The sequence below is a fragment of the Neofelis nebulosa genome, chromosome 16 (genome assembly GCF_028018385.1).
Source record: "Neofelis nebulosa isolate mNeoNeb1 chromosome 16, mNeoNeb1.pri, whole genome shotgun sequence".
In the NCBI taxonomy this organism is placed as follows: Eukaryota; Metazoa; Chordata; class Mammalia; order Carnivora; family Felidae; genus Neofelis; species Neofelis nebulosa.
This window is the reverse complement of record NC_080797.1, coordinates 41,164,568-41,181,158: the sequence shown is the minus strand read 5'-3', so window position 1 is coordinate 41,181,158 and position 16,591 is coordinate 41,164,568. Positions and strand designations below refer to the sequence as shown.

The 16,591-nt window shown below is 39.9% G+C and overlaps 1 protein-coding gene across 16 annotated transcripts in view; it reads left to right on the top strand.

Moving 5' to 3' along the window:
* Positions 1-16,591, top strand: part of MBTD1 (mbt domain containing 1) — a 71,475-nt gene that overhangs the window by 19,565 nt on the left and 35,319 nt on the right. For 7 of the 16 annotated variants that reach the window (XM_058704738.1, XM_058704741.1, XM_058704730.1 and 4 more), the window contains 2 exons: positions 9,048-9,249; positions 16,284-16,423. In XM_058704738.1, the coding sequence (XP_058560721.1) occupies positions 9,096-9,249; positions 16,284-16,423 (294 nt within the window). In that variant the 5' untranslated portion in view covers positions 9,048-9,095. Of the gene's footprint in view, positions 1-1,970; positions 2,051-9,047; positions 9,250-16,283; positions 16,424-16,591 lie in introns of those variants that run through there. The other 9 variants (XM_058704740.1, XM_058704736.1, XM_058704737.1 and 6 more) reach the window with 4 other exon arrangements.

Here is a 16,591-nt window from a genome sequence, read left to right as displayed (position 1 = left end):
CGAGCCGTCAGCCCAGAGCCTGACGCGGGGCTCGAACTCACGGACCGCGAGATCGTGACCTGGCTGAAGTCGGACGCTTAACCGACTGCGCCACCCAGGCGCCCCTGTTTTGTTTTTTTTAATTTAGTAATGTATTGATCCAACACCTTTTGTTGAAAAGACTTTTTTCCACTGAATTGCCTTGTTTTTTTCTTTCTTCTTTTTACTTTTTTTTTTTTTTTTTTTTGAGAGAGAGACAGAGCATGAACGGTGGAGGGTCAGAGAGAGAGGGAGACACAGAATCTGAAACAGGCTCCAGGCTCTGAGCTGTCAGCACAGAGCTTGACACGGGGCTCGAACTCACGGACTGCGAGATCATGACCTGAGCTGAAGTCGGACGCCCAACCGACTGAGCCACCCAGGCGCCCTTCTTTCTTCTTTTTAATTGTTTTTTTTTGAATATAGTTGACAGTGTTACCTTGGTTTCAGGTGTACAGCATTCAGCTTCTCTATACATTGTGCTGTGCTCGCCATAAGTGTAGCTACCATCTGTCACCATACAATGCTGTTAATTGATTTTTCACCATTGTCAAATATTAGTTGACCGTACATGTATGGCTCTATTTCTGGGCTCCGTTCCCTTCTGTTGATCTGTTTATCTATATTTTATGTCAAAGTAGTGCAGCTTCATGATGCACCTTGGAGAGGAAGTATTAAGTGTTTCAACTTTGTTCTTTTCAAATTTGTTTTGGCTCTTCTAGGTCCTTTGCAGTTCCATATGAATTTTAGAATCTGCTTGTTGATTTCCACAAAAAAAAAAATCTGCTGTGATTTGATTGGGTCGTGTTGAATCTGTAAATCAAGTTGGGGAGAATTTTTTTTTTTTTTAAGTTTATTTGTTTATTTTGAGAGAGAGAGAGAGAGAGAGAGAGAGAAAGCATGAGTGGGGGAGGGAGGGAGGGAGGGAGAGAGGGAGAGAGAGGGAGACAGAGAATCCCAAGCAGGCTCCATGCTGTCAGCACAGAGCCCAACACGGGGCTCAAACCCACAAAACCACAAGATCATGAACTGAGCCAAGATCCAAGAGTTGGACGCTTAACCAACTGAGCCACCCAGGCACACCAAAATATCACTTAACGTTATTGGTTCTTCTGATCCATGAACACTATGCATCTTCCCATTTATTTAGATCTTTCTTTAATTATTTAAGCAACGTTTAGTAGTTTTCAAGGTATCAGCCTTGCACATCTGTTGCCAGATTTATCTCAAATTATTTCTTTTTCTTTTTTTAAGTAGGCTTCACGCCCAGCGTGGAGCCCAATGTGGGGCTTGAAGTCACGACCCTGAGATCAAGACCTGAGCTGAGATCAAGAGTCGGATGCTTAACCGACTGAGTCACCCAAGCACCCCTTATTCCATATTTTTTTGATGCTTTGTAAATGGTATTTTCTAATCAGTCTCTGGTTGCTTGTTGCTAATATATGGAAATATGGTTGATTTTTGTATATTGACATTCTATCCTGTATCCTTGCTAAGCTCACTTAATATAGCCAAGCAGCTCTTTGTATATTTTATCAGATTTTCTACAGTGTTGTCTGGGAATAAAGATTTATTTATTACTTTTTTCCCCAATCTGAATTCCTTTATTTCTTTTTTGCCTACTACATGGTCTTAGAATCTCTAGTACACTATTGAATAAAAGTAGCAAAGGCGGATACACTTATCTTGTTCCTGGTCTTCGAAAACATCCATATTGTCACCATTAAATATGATGCTAGCTTTAGGACTTTCCTAATGCTCTTTATCAGGTGAGGAAGTTCTTTCCTATTCCTCTTCTGCTGAGGGTTTTTTTTTTTTAATCAGGAATAGATGTTGGATTTTGTCAAATGCTTTTTCTGCATCTCTTGAGATAATCCTATGGCTTTTATTTATTTATTTTTTAGGCTTAATATAATGAATATATTGATTTTCTTTCTTTCCTTTTTTTTAAGTAATCCCTATGCCCATCTTGGGGCTCAAACTCAGGACCCCAAGATCAAGAGTTGCATGCTCTACCTACTGAGCCAGCCAGGTACCCCATGAATGTATTGATTTTCAAATGTTGAATTAGCTTTGCATTCCTGGAATAAGCCCACTTGGTCACTTTTATTATTATTATTATATATTGTTTGATTTAGATACTAAAATTTTGTTAACATTTGCATACATGAGGGATATTGTTCTGTAGTTTTCTTATAAGGGCTTTGTCTAGTTTGAGATCAGTAATGTTAGCCTCAGAGAATGAGTTGAAAACTAGCCTATATTCCAGTTTTCTGAACAAGTTGCTATAGGGGTTTTTTAATGTTTATTTATTTTGAGAGAAAGAGTGCACCTGGGTTTGGAGCAGAGAGAAAGAGAGAAAAAGAGAATCCCAAGCAGGCTCCATGGTGTCAGTATAAACCCCAAGGTGCGGCTCCATCCCACGAACTGTGATACCATGACCAGAGCAGAAATCAAGAGTCAGACGCTTAACTGACTGAGCCAACCCTGGTGCGCCAGTAGTATTTTTTTTAATTTATTTTTAAATTTTTTAAATTTACATTCAAGTCAGTTAGCATATAGTGCAACAATGGTTTCAGGAGTAGATTCCTTCATGCCTCTTACCCATTTAGCCCATCCCCCCCCCACACAACCCCTCCAGTAACCGTCTGTTTGTTCTCCATATTTAAGAGTCTCTTCTGTTTTGTCCCCCTCCCTGTTTTTATATTCTTTTTGCTTCCCTTCCCTTATGTTCATCTGTTCTGTGTTTTAAAGTCTTCATATGAGTGAAGTCATATGATTTTTGTCTTTCTCTGACTAATTTCACTTAGCATAATACCCCTCTAGTTCCATCCACGTAGTTGCAAATGGCATGATTTCATTCTTTTTGACCCCAGTAGTAGTTTTTAAGTAGACTTCCCCGATGAAGCCATTTGGGCCTGGGGTTTTCTTTGTGTGAAGATTTTAGTTTCTTTATTCAAATTATTAGAGTTATTTACCTATTCAAAGAACCAACTTTTGCTTTTACCTTTTTTTGTTCTTATTTCATTGATTTTTTTCACTTGAAACATTAAGTGTAGATTTTCCAATTATATATTTTTTCCCTTGAAAAGTTTGAAGGCCTTGCTTTCAATCCTGTTGTTGAAAAGCCCACTGATATTCCAGTTCCCCCCCCCCTTTTTTTTTTACATGGCATAGTGTTTTTCTTGAAGCTTTTAGTATCTTCATTGGCAGAGTTCTGTAATTTTTATAATGATGCACCTTGGTGTAGTTTTGGTGTTTGGGCGAGGCTTTTAAGTCATTAAGCTGGGCTTCCTTGGTCTTAGTATAGAAACTCTGTTTTTTGATCCTGGGTGTGTGTGTGTGTGTGTGTGTGTGTGTGTGTGTGTGTGTGTGTGTGTTTTCTTTATATAACTTGTTTCTCATTCTCATGTATATCTCTATGCTTTGGGTTTTGGTTCTTCTGGATTTAACCCTTATTTTTTCTCTTATTTTCTAGCTTTTTTGTCACATGTACACACTCCACACACATGCACTCGTGGTTTTTGAAAGATTTCCTTGGTTTTACTGTCCATTTATTGAAGTTATTGTTTTGCCTTTTCTGTTTTTAAATTCCAAGATCTTGTTCACCAGTAGTATCCTACCCTTATGTCCCTGGAGAATTAATTTCATTTTTTGAAGTTTTCTTCTGGTCCCTGCCTTACTTCTGTTTCCTTATAGATTATTTTTTCCTGAGGGTTTGTTTTGGCCTTTCACTTTTTTTTTTTTTAGTTTTTTTTTTTTAACGTTTTTTTATTTATTTTTGAGACAGGGAGAGACAGAGCATGAACAGGGGAGGGTCAGAGAGAGGGAGACACAGAATCTGAAACAGGCTCCAGGCTCTGAGCTGTCAGCACAGAGCCCGACGCGGGGCTCGAACTCACGGACCGCGAGATCATGACCTGAGCCGAAGTCGGATGCTTAACCGACTGAGCCACCCAGGCACCCCTTGGCCTTTCACATTTTTAGAGGTCTTTCTCAAATGGTAGGTGATCCTCACTTGTCTATTCATATCTAAGGATTAGTTACTAAGCAGCTGATTGGACTGAATGAGCTGGAGGTTAAGCTTTTTGACTAGTGAGATTCACTATGGCAATTAATCCTTTTTAAAAAAATTTTTTAATGTTTATTTTTGAGAGAGAGAGAGACAGTGTGAGTGGGGAAGGTGCAGAGAGACAGGGAGACGCAGAATCCGAAACAGGCTCCAGGCTCTGAGCTGTCAGTACAGAGCCTGACGCAGGGCTCGAACTCACAAACTATGAGATGATGACCTGAGCCGAAGTCGGACACTGAGCCGACTGAGCCACCGAGGCGCCCCCCTCCACTTTTTTTTTTTTGTTTTTATTGGTCCCTTTTTAAATCTTCTCCCTAGTGTTTTACACTGGTACTGTGATCTATTTAAATGTGGTTTTTTTCTTGTGTTTAATATATGTGGTAGTTCTGTCTGAATTTGTGTTTTCAGTGTTTCTGCAGAATTCTTAGCCAGTCTTTCATTCAGCATCTCCGTATCCTCTCCTTTGAGAATTCTTATTAGACATTTTATTAGATCTTTATGTTTTATGCCATTTGAACCTCTTATTTTCTATGTTTCTGTTTTTCTTTGCAGTGTTCTGGGTATTTTCTTAATGTTTATCATTTCCCCAGTTCTTTTTTAGCCATGGCTGATCTATTCATCCCATCCATTGAGGTGTTTTAGTGGTGGTGTCTTTTTTTTTTTTTTTAATTATAGCACTTACATTTTTTATTTACAGAAGTTACATTTGGGTCTTTTCAGATCTGCCTGGTTGCTTTTTATTTCTTTATTCCATTTTTCAATAATATTTTTGTTTCTTCTTAAACATTTCTTGAATGGTTCTTTTATACTCTGTGCCTGGCAATTTCAGTACCTAACAATTTGGGATTCCTAATCTGTGTCTACTGACACTTGTGACGGATTGCTTATTGTATGTTTGTTATTGATTGTGTGCTCATACTTGATCAAATCTGTAGGAATGCTGAAAGGCCTGAAGTGTAGGTGATTATTTCCTGAAGTGATCCAGTATGCTTCTGCTGCGTGTCAAGGGGCACTAGTGGCCCTTTAATGTCTTGATCTGGGTATTTTCTGACCATTTAGGGCAAGTTAAGGTATATCCTCAGAGTCACTCAGAAGGGCAGGCCCATGATTATACAATCTCAGAGTAGCCTCTCCACCCAGAGCATGGGCAGAAAAGACCCACATGTAGGTCTTATTTTGCCTGCATGTAGTCAGATTTTTGATTCCTACCTGCCCTTTGACTGAAGTTGTAGCCCTCTTAGGGGTTTCGGTCTGATGCAGGCATTTCCATTCCCTGCAGTAAACGGTAAGTTTTACATGGAATAAATGGATTACAATTCATACATTGAATTAGTTCATTAGTATTCTGTCCTAATCTAAGAAAAAAATGCTGAGGGAACATTTTCTCCTGAGTAGAATATAGCTTTCCAACTAGTGTGTTCTAGATTTGTCAAGATAATTCATCCCTGCAATATTTGGGACCATCTGAGGCCTCAGGCTGGGTGCATTCAGGGGCCAACTTCTCTTGCATTGTGTAGATGATCATTTTCTGTGCGTGCTGGAACTATGCAAAAGGTTAGCATTTTTCTAGATCATTAGTTCTTGGAGTTGCTTTGGAGAAGACTGAATACTATATGTCTCTCTTAAGTTGTCATAATGTTCACAAGCATATTAAAAGCTTAAAAAGGCCTTGAAATAAGGAAAATTTTCTTATTTGACCATAATACTTTTTATTTTTTAATGTTAACAGTCTATAATATTGAAACAAAGATGTTCGTAATTATTGACCCCGTGAAATTTCAGGGTTATATTTGCTGACAAGTGGAGTCAGAGTAAGATATTCTGTGTTGATATTTGAGGGTCAATAAATATGCATTAGCTGCTGACTGAGGTGGCTGTAAAGTGGACGAGCTTATACGAAAACTGCAAGAGATCTTCTTCGCATGGAAGTAGGCTATATGAATCTACTAGAACTAGAATTCTAGCCAGTGTTTGTAAGTGTGTATTCCAGGCACTGTGATAAATATTTCACAATGTCTTTTCATTGCCCTCGGGGGAAAAAAAAAATGAATTCTTTACCCTGGCCTTCAAGGACCCTCATGTCCTACTAGTTCTGGGCTGACAGCGCAGAGCCTGCTTGGGGTTCTCTCACTGTGTCCTCTTCCAACCTCATCTTTTACACCTGTCACTCTGGGCACCAGCCACACTGGCCTTTCAATGTGCTAAGGGATATTCCTACTGGAAAGCCTTTGTCTTGTTGTTTGCTTTGCCTAGAACATTCCAGCTGCCCTTTTTGGCCTCGAGGTCTTAACTCACCAATGCCTTTCCTCACCACTGAACATGAGTCGACGACTCCTGTCTCAGTTTGACTCTGCCTTCACATGGTCTAACTTGGGTTCCTCCTGCCAGTAAACTGTCACCTTGGTGAAAAGCATGCATCTTGTCTGCTCTGTACACCACTCGATCTGTAGCCTCTGCTACTGTGAGACACACAGATGCTTGATAGTTGTTGAATGTTGAATGAGTAAGAGAAGAAACACATAATTTGCCCAGTGTTGACAGCTAATAAATGGCAAAACCAGGACTCAGACTTAGGGCTATCAGAATTCCGAGCTCTTGGCACCACACTTCGTTCAAACAAGGACTCTCCCATTCCTTATCACCTTATCAGTTCAGAATGTTGCTAGACTTGACTTTTGGCATCACCTTCAAAATTTTATTCTTTTGAAATCCAGTGGTAGCCGATTTTGATTCTTTGAAAATACATTTGATTTTTTTTTTATAAGTTTATTTATTTATTTTGAGAAAGAGAGCACACACAATTGGGAGAAGGGCAGAGAAAGGGAGAGAGAGAATCCCAAGCAGGCTCTGTGCTGTCATCAATTTGCAGCTCGAATTCACAAACTATGAGATCTTGACCTGAGCTGAAATCAAGAGTCGAATGCTTAACCAAGTGAGCTACTCAGGCACCCTGAAAACACATTTGACTTTTTTTTTTTTTTTTTTTAAATACCTGCAAGTTATTCAGAACCAAATTTGTTAAATAAGATGGGTAGTCAAGCTAGGGAAAACTGTTGAGGGAAACGGATTAATTACAAAGTAGCCAGAAACAGTAGGGTTTTCTTTTTAAAATTGGGTCTAAAGGAAGAATACTGTAAGAAGTTGGAGGTTGTGGCAACAGCATTAGAACACGCATAGAGCCTCATGAGGGGACTTCTTAAAAGATAGTATTCATCTGGGGATAAAATATTTCCATTGTGTGGATTAAGGAACTACTTTTGTTGCTTTCATAGTTATACTTGATTCAAGTGAAAAATCAGTTGTCCACTTCAGTGCAAATGTTTCGTAACTGCACTTCTGAAAAAGACAGCTTACTCTTCTCAAACTAAGAGATGCATTTGGATGGTTTTATTTTGTCAAACTTTACACAACAGATTTCGGCTTTGTATTGGTCATGGGAGGAAGTTACCCTAGCCAGAAGAGACATTGTGCATAAAGTGTAAAATGATACCAAAAAATACTAACTGAAGCAAAACATTGAAAGGTGCCAGCTGATAATTTTTACTCTAGTTGCCCCATCGCATATTATTTATTTTTATTTTTTGTTGTTGTTGTTGTTGAAGTTTTCTTTTGCTCCCTGCATTGGTCCTGTTTCCTTATAGATTCTTTTTTCTGGAGATTTTTTTCCTCTTTATTATTTCCTATTTTCTTTTTAGTTTCTTCTCCCTAAACTTGAAGTTTTGCAATTTATTTCAGGACAGGTTGAGTTGACAGTGTTACTTTTTGGGGATTTAGGCAGCTTGAGAGAGAGCATATCTTTTGGAAGAGCAAACAAGTATCATTCACTGAAGATGATGTAGTGTCTTTGTAGCTTTTCTTTTGAAAAGGAAATAATGTTTAGCTTGAGATACTTGGAGTTTTTTTAACCATTGTTTATGCTAAAGAAAAAAATGAGATAAGACTGCAAATGTACAAATGTTATCTTCTCTAGTATTTGAAACAGTTAATATCTAAAAACTCTAAAATTAAAAATTCCCAATTAATCACTCCAGAACTCTTCACAGCGATTTTTTTTTAATTTTTTTTTTAACGTTTATTTATTTTTGAGACAGAGAGAGACAGAGCATGAACGGGGGAGGGGCAGAGAGAGAGGGAGACACAGAATCAGAAGCAGGCTCCAGGCTCTGAGCCGTCAGCCCAGAGCCCGACGCGGGGCTCGAACTCACAGACCGTGAGATCGTGACCTGAGCCGAAGTCGGACGCTTAACCGACTGAGCCACCCAGGCGCCCCATTCACAGCGATTTTTAAAAGCATCTATATATTTCCTGGATGCTCTAAATTATAATAAAAATCTACACTTTTAGAGATGAAAGGTAAATTAAGAAACCATCTGTTATGTGTATTTCACAACAACTTAAAAAAATCATCTAATTTTTAAAAATTTTTTTTGATGTTTATTCATTTTTTTGAGAGAGAGAGCATGAGAATGCGCACGAGCAAGCGGGGGAGGAGCAGAGAGAGAGGGAGACACAGAGGGTGAAGCAAGCTCCAGGCTCTGAGCTGTCAGCACAGAGCCTCGTGCAGGGCTCGATCCCACGAACTGTGAGATCATGACCCAAGACACTTAACCAACTGAGCCACCCAGGCACCCCTCTGATTCTTTTATAGAGAAGTGACCTACCTAGTTTATAGCAGTTACTATTTGAATTTGAATTGCATGGTGATCCTCTGATTGTGTTCCGTGTTTATTGTTGTCATTGGTATTCTTATTAGCTAACATGGTGGCTAATAAATTTGCACCCTGTAGAAAGGAAAGGCTCCATTTTGAAACAAACATTTTGTTACAAAATAAAATTATCATTTGTCAGGGCTAGATCTTCGTTTTCCAAATATCATCACAATTTGAACTAAATTCTTTGGGGTGGTGGTTGTGTATCTGTGCTGTGTCATGTATTATTGATTTTTTCTACTTTTAAGACTGAACATTCTTCACGCCCTGAAAGGAAAAGAAGAGACTCTTTCGGGATGTTTGACGGTTATGATAGCTGCAGTGAGGACACAAGTAGCAGCTCCAGCTCCGAGGAGAGTGAAGAAGAAGTTGCTCCTTTACCTTCTAACCTCCCAATTATCAAAAACAATGGACAAGTCTACACATACCCGGATGGTAAATCTGGCATGGGTGAGTATTCCGCCTTTCACTGTTATGCAGCTTCTTACTGGAGGATATGTTCTGATTTCATTTCTTCTTTCGTTTCCCTTCCTTGGAATTTTTCAAGGGAAAAAGAAACGCGGTCTGAAACTTACAGTTGTAGATGAGATCACTAGATTCCCATTTGATCCATCTTGCCTACCTGCCGTGTTCTGGCAGAAAGCAAGTAGAGCAAAATAAAAACAAAAGGCTGTTGAGAAACACAATGTGGACGTAAATTCAGTAATTAGGTAATAAATCCCACTGTAACTGAAAGTGTGTAGGATCACAGGCTTATAGAGCTGATACACTTGCAGAATGAGTTTCTCTCCTCTACAAAAATGTCTTATAAGATTATGAAGCTTTCTATTTTAACACTTCCAATGATAGGGTATCTCTAATTACCAGATTATTCTTTGTATTGAACCAAAATTATCCTTGTTCTCAATTTTGTCTTTGGGTCTTAATTTTGCCTCTTAAAGGTACAGAGAAGAATTCTAATCCTTGTTATGATGATAACTGTTCACACCAGAACAGTCCCAGGTGACCCTAATTGCTTCAGCAATCTGTCATAGTGTGACAGTGATTTTAATTCCTCAATAGCCTGCTCACTTTCCTCTGGGCATGCTTCAGATTTCATGGTGCTGGAGTGACAGCTTACATGACTTGCCCAAGACTGTCCTGTTTTTAGGATTGAAAATCCCATATCCTGGGAAGCACTTCAGGCAAATGGCTAGTCACCTGTGTAATAAGGGCAGCTGGTCACCTGTGTAATTAGGGCAGCAGGTAGGCCACAGAGTTGCTTTAACTTTTTTGAAAGTAATACTGGTTTCATGTATAACTGAAACCCTTTAGTCTTTACTACAGATTCACCACTAAACCAGTTAAAACAGTCTTGTCTGTTAGCAGTTGACTTTTTGAAAGATATTTTATTTGTGAGTAATTTCTACACCCAACATGGGACTCAGACTCACAACCCCAAGATCAAGAGTCACGTGCTGCACCGACTGAGCCAGCCAGATGCTCCGACTTTTCATTTTTTAATAAACGATATGAGGTTGATTTGAATAATACCTTAGGAGAGGCACGAGCAAGGGCTATGGGAACATGAAGGGCAGGCGATGAATTCTAGTCTGGGAGGGCTTCACAGGGCAGGCAGATTTGAGCTAGCTTTGAAGGACAAAGGTGGAAGCTGTGGGAGAACCCTGTGGAAGAAGGGAACTATACTAGCAAAGATTGGGAAATAGGACTTTGAAGGAATCATGCTGAGCCATTCAGATGTGGCAGGCACGTAAGTGATTGTCCAAACGAAACATTGCAGAGAGATGAAAGGTCTGGTGGTACAACCGTCTTTGGGCATGCAGTGTCTGAAGCTTATTTTTAAATCAGTCAGTGCTCACCGAGGGCCTCTTTCAGGGTCTAGGCATCTGGTACTTGCCGTCAGCAGAGAGGCTTCCTGTTGGCAAAAGTGGAAGGACGTGCTCCCACTTCACTTGGGAGCCAGACAAGGTCATTTCCAAGGACATCGCAGAGACTAGGGAAGAGGGGAAAGAAGGTGGATCAGGAAGATTTGGAGTTAAGTTTTTGGCTTTGGGCAGGCCTCTAACTCACTGAGCCTGTTTTTCCGTCTGTACAGTTGGGATGTGGGTACCTGCTAGGCAGGGTGGCCAGAGGACAAGGATAAGAGAAAGTATCCCCAAAAACTCCAGCTGGGGCTGCAGTTACACCATGGATGCCTGGGAATACTGAATGAGAACAGGATCCAGCCTTGTTTGATACCACTTAGATTCAGGAGTGAGTCTGCCATGATAACATTCTGATTGTAAAAATTGAAAAATGATTTGGGCCCTGAAGAGGGCCCAGGAGTGATTTCAAGCTTACTCCCAAGTTGGGCCTATAGGTGGACCTAATAGATGAAATCAGCTGTACGTTTCTCTTAAAGGCTCTCTTGATGAAAGGAAATGGAGTGGAGGTGATCCGTGCTGGAATAACTGTCCTAGAACCTCAGCAGCCCAAAGCCAGGTTAAGAGGCCTGGCTGATGCAGTCTGAGGGCAGAAAACTGGTGTGGACGTCCCCGGGCCCGTCCACCAGGATGATGGACAGCAGGTGTGGCTGCAGAGGTTTCCCCTGTGGACACTGGTTGAGCTACACACTGTGCTGTCCTGGGAGCCTGTCCCTGAGTGTGGCAGGTATCTGGTGAGAATTAGGCACCTCCTCAGTCCGCAACAGGACAGGCTCTGGATCTGGAGACAAGAATCTTCTGGGGGCTTTCCTTTTGAGACCTGCTAAGTTCCAGCCCCTTTCCAGCTGCAGTGGATTTTTTAAAACTTTAAATTATCCCATGTAACCTTTTTCTTACTGAATTTTGATCTTCTTAGAAATTGTTTACTTCTAATTCTATCATTTAACATTGAAGGTTGTGTTATATAATCTTCTAGTTTTATGTCATTTGCAGATTTGATAATAATGCCCTGGAGGTATTCTAGTCTTAAAAAGTTGAACAGCACAGGGCCTGGTACAGAATCTTGTAGGCTGTGTCAAAATACTTCCCATTATTGGGGCACCTGGCTGACTCACTTGGAAGAGCGTGCACCTCTTTATCTCAGGGTCGTGAGTTCAAGCCCCAAGTTGCATGTAGAGATTACTGAAAAGTAAATAAATAAATAAACTTTAAAAGAAAAAAAATTCCTTGGGACACCAGGGTGGCTCAGCTGATTAAGAGTCCGAGTCTTGGGTTCAGCACAGGTGATGATCTCACGGTTCATGGGTTTGAGCCCCACATTGGGCTCTGTGCTGACACTACTGGGCCTGCTTGGGATTCTCTGTCTCCCTCTTTCTCTGTCCCTCCCCTGCTCTCTAAATAAATAAATAAATAAATAAACAAACAAACAAACATTAAAAAAACAAAAAAAAGTTTCTACTCACTTATCAGGACCTTAAATTTCTCAATCTTTATTGACAAAGCTGCATGAGAGATTTTATCAAATGTTTTAACTCCTAAAAAAAAAAATTTTTTTTTTAAACCCATATTAACTCCTATTAATATATGGTTGACCCTCAAACAACATAGGTTAGAAATGCCAATCTCCCATGCAGTTGAAAATCTATGTGTAACTTCTGACTCCCCAAAAATTTAATTACTAGGGGCACCTGGGTGGCTCAGCCCTTTAAGCATCCAACTCTTGATTTCAGCTCAAGTTATGGTTTCTAAGTTCATGCCCTGTATCAGGCTCTGTGCTGATTCTCTCTCTCCCTCTCTCTCTGCCCCTCCCTTGCTTGTGCTCTCTATCTCAAAATAAATAAATAAAAAATATTTTTTAGAAAGGTGTCTGACCCTTGATTTCTGCTCAGGTCATGATCTCACAGTCATGGGATCTAGCATGGCATTTGAGTTAGCGCAGAGCGTGGACCTCCTTGGGGTTCTCTCTCTCTCTCTCTCTCTCTCTCTCTCTCAAAATAAATAAACAAAAACTTAATTACTAATAGCCCACTGTTGGTAACACTAATAGTCGATTAACACATGATATTTTGTTTGTTTTTTGTATTATTTAATCTATTCTTACAATAGAGTAAGGTAAAGAAAAAATATTTTTAGGAAAATCGTAAGAGGGAAAACACATTGTTGGAAAAAACCCACATATAGATGGACCCATGCAGTTCAAAACCCCTGTTGCTCAAGGGTTGATTGTTTACTCTTGCCATGGTTTAGTTATACCAGTCCAGTAATATTATAAAAAAAGGAAATAAGGTTTATTGAAGCTTTATATGTGCCAGGCTCTGTTTTAAATACTAGAGATACAGAGATAAAACAATATAGAATAGTCCCTGCCCTGGTGGAGCCAAAGATTCACTATCCCCTTTGGGTCACAGCTTCTTTAGCTAGATGGTCACAGACCTTTTTAATCTGTTCTATAACTCTTTCTCCTTTTTTTTAAACTTTTTTTTTAATGCTTACTTATTTTTGACAGAGAGAGACAGAGCAATAGTGGGGGAGGGGCAGAGAGAGAGAGGGAAACACAGAATCTGAAACAGGCTCCAGGCTCTGAGCTGTCAGCACAGAGCCTGACGTGGGGCTCAAACTCACAGACCGCGAGATCTTGACCTGAGCCGAAGTCGGACGCTCAACAGACTGAGCCACCCAGGAGCCCCTCCTTTTTTTTTTAAATGCTTATTTATTTTGAGAGAGAGAGGACGTGTGTGCCAGCAGGGTTGGGGCAGAGAGAGAGAGAGAAACCCAAGTAGCCTCCGTGCTATCCACACAGAACTCAACGCAGGGGCTCCATCTCATGAACCCTGAAGTCGTGACCTGAGCCAAAATCAAGAATTGGATGCTCAACCGACTGAGCCACCCAGACAGAAAACCATTTTTCGACAGAAAACCATTCAGTTTTTTCTCTCCTTAAACACCCTTTCTTCATCTCTAATCCTGTGGTACCTTTCTTTCATGATTTCTCAATAGATTTATAAGTACTGGTTAAAACTATCAGCCCTTCTAAGTTTAACTGTTTGGGTGGAGATTTGAGCCCACTCTGGCAGTTTTTCGCTCTGTTACTCTCTGGTGTTTTATTTTTTGTTTTTTGTTTTTTCCTAACTCTTCTCAGGAATAATTGACAAAGAGAGTTGCATATGTTTAACATGTACAGTGTGATGATTTGATATACATTGTGGGATGATTACCAAGATTGAGATAAATAATACCCATGGTTTCACATAGTTAACTCTTTGTGTTGGGGTGGTGGGGAAGAACACAGTATCTACTCTCAGCAACTTCCCAGTATGCAGTACAGTATTATTAACTGTAGTTGCCATGCTGTATGTTAGAGTCTCATAATTTACTCTTCTTATAACTAAAATGTCGTACCCTTTGACCTACCTGTCCCCCTCCCCCCAATCCCTGGCAATCACCATTCTATTTTCTGTTTCTATGAAATCAGCTTTTTTTTTTTTTTTTTTAGGATTCCACATGAAAATGATCCCATACAGTATTTCACTTAGCATATGCCCCGCCCTCCAGGTTCAACCGTGTTGTCACAGTGCCAGGATTTCCTTCTTTTTTGTGGATGCATAATATTCCACTACAATGAATAATACTTCATATATGTATATATATATACCACACTTTATGCATCCATTCAGCTATCAAAGGACATTTAAGTGTTTGCATTTTCTTGGCTCTTGTGACTAATGCTGCAGTGAACATGGGAATTCAGATATCTGTTCAAGATACTGATTTACAGTCAACTAATTTTTGACAAGGGCACCAAGAATGCAGAATAGGGCAAGGACAGTCTCTTTAATAAAGGGTGTTGGCAAAACTGGATATGCACATGCAAAAGAATGAAAATGGATCCTTGTCTTACACCACTCAACAAAAATTAACTTAAAATGGATTAGACTTAGGGGCACCTGGGTGGCTCAGTTGGTTAAGGGCCAACTCTTGGTTTCAGCTCAGGTCATGATCTCCTGGTTTGTGGGTTTGAGCCCCACATTGGGCTCTGCGCTGACAGTGCAGAGCCTACTTGGGATTCTCTCTCCCCTCTCTCTCAAAATAAATAAACTTTAAAAAGAACAAAAAGAATTTTAAAAATGGATTAGACTTCAGTGTAAAACCTAGAAATATAAAACTAGAAGAAAACATAGGAGAAAGCTTTTTGACACTGGTCTTGTAGTGATTCCTTGGAGAAGAGAACAAAAACAAATGGGCCTACGTCAAACTAAAGAGGTCTGCGCGGCAATGGAAACAATAAATTGAAAAGCCAACCTACAGAATGGGAAAAAGTATTTGCAAACCATGTCTGATAAAGAACTCCTACAACTCAGTAGCAAAAAAACAAATAATCTAAGTGAAAAAGACCTGAGTAGACATTTTTCCTAAGAAGACATACAATTGGCCTACAGGTACATGAAAAGGTGTTCCACAACACTGATCATCAGGGAAATACCCATCAAAACCACAATGAGATACCACCTTACACCTATTATGATTGCTATTATCAAAAAGATAAGAGAGGGGCACCTGGGTGGCTCGGTCGGTTAAGCGTCCGACTTCGGCTCAGGTCATGATCTCACGGTCCATGAGTTCGAGCCCCACGTCGGGCTCTGTGCTGACATCTCAGAGCCTGGAGCCTGTTTCAGATTCTGTGTCTCCCTCTCTCTCTGCCCCTCCCCTGTTCATGCTCTGTCTCTCTCTGTCTCAAATAAACGTTAAAAAAAAAAAAAGATAAGAGATAATGTTGGTAAGGATGTGGAAAAAAGGGAACTCTTATATACTGCTGGTGGGAATGTAAATTGGTATATCCGTTATGGAACACCATATGGCAGTTCCCCAAAAAATTAAAAATAGAACTGTCATGACCTAGCAGTCCCAGTCCCACGTATATATCTGTTTACCTATTCTGAACTTCAGTTCTTGTGACCCTTCTTCTAATTCTGCCTTTCAGATCATTGTCTATTATGCTAATTTACAAAAGAGGCACATTAATAGGGTTTTGTTTTCCTCTGTTATCAGTGAGTAATCAAGCACCTACCTCAAGCTTTGACCCTCTCCTTTCCTCCTTGTCCTCTGAACATAACTTGAAAGAATCTTTGTATGACCCTTAACATTTTTCCAAGACTTGGCTCTTTTTAGCTTGCCCTTTGTGTTACTCCTTAGCTGCATTGCACTTCTTTTCCTCTTTTGTTTATAATCCTTTCAAAGGCTGGAGCTCTTAATGTATAGGAAAATGCCTGGCACACAGTGAGCACTAAGGAAATGTAAGTTGAATCTGATTTATTTTGTTTGTGGGCTTAGACCCTCTGTTAAACCTTGAGCTGCGGTCAGACCCTCTGGAGCCGTGGCCATGGCATCATACCAGTATTTTCTCTAACTTTTGTGTGGGCTTTTCTGTCGTTTATATGACAGAAGAAATTTTCTGTTAGAAGGCAAATATTTAAATTAACACTTAAGTAATTATTAAACTGTTAGATAAAAATTGGTTTTATTATATGATCATAATAACACCATTGTTTTTGTTCTCTTAATTAGCTACCTGCGAAATGTGTGGGATGGTTGGTGTGCGAGATGCTTTTTACTCCAAAACAAAGCGTTTCTGTAGTGTTTCATGTTCAAGAAGCTATTCGTCAAACTCCAAGAAGGCAAGCATTTTGGCCAGACTTCAGGTAACGGTACAGAAACCTTCTTATTCTTTATATCTGTTATTTCTGTGGCTTTCACTGTTTATCTGTCATTGGATTGTGATTCACTGCACTCCACTTCTACCCAGTTGGCCAGTTACCATTTTATACCCCACATTTTTTCAGAAATACGTGATCCCCAAAGTTTGTTCAGCCTGT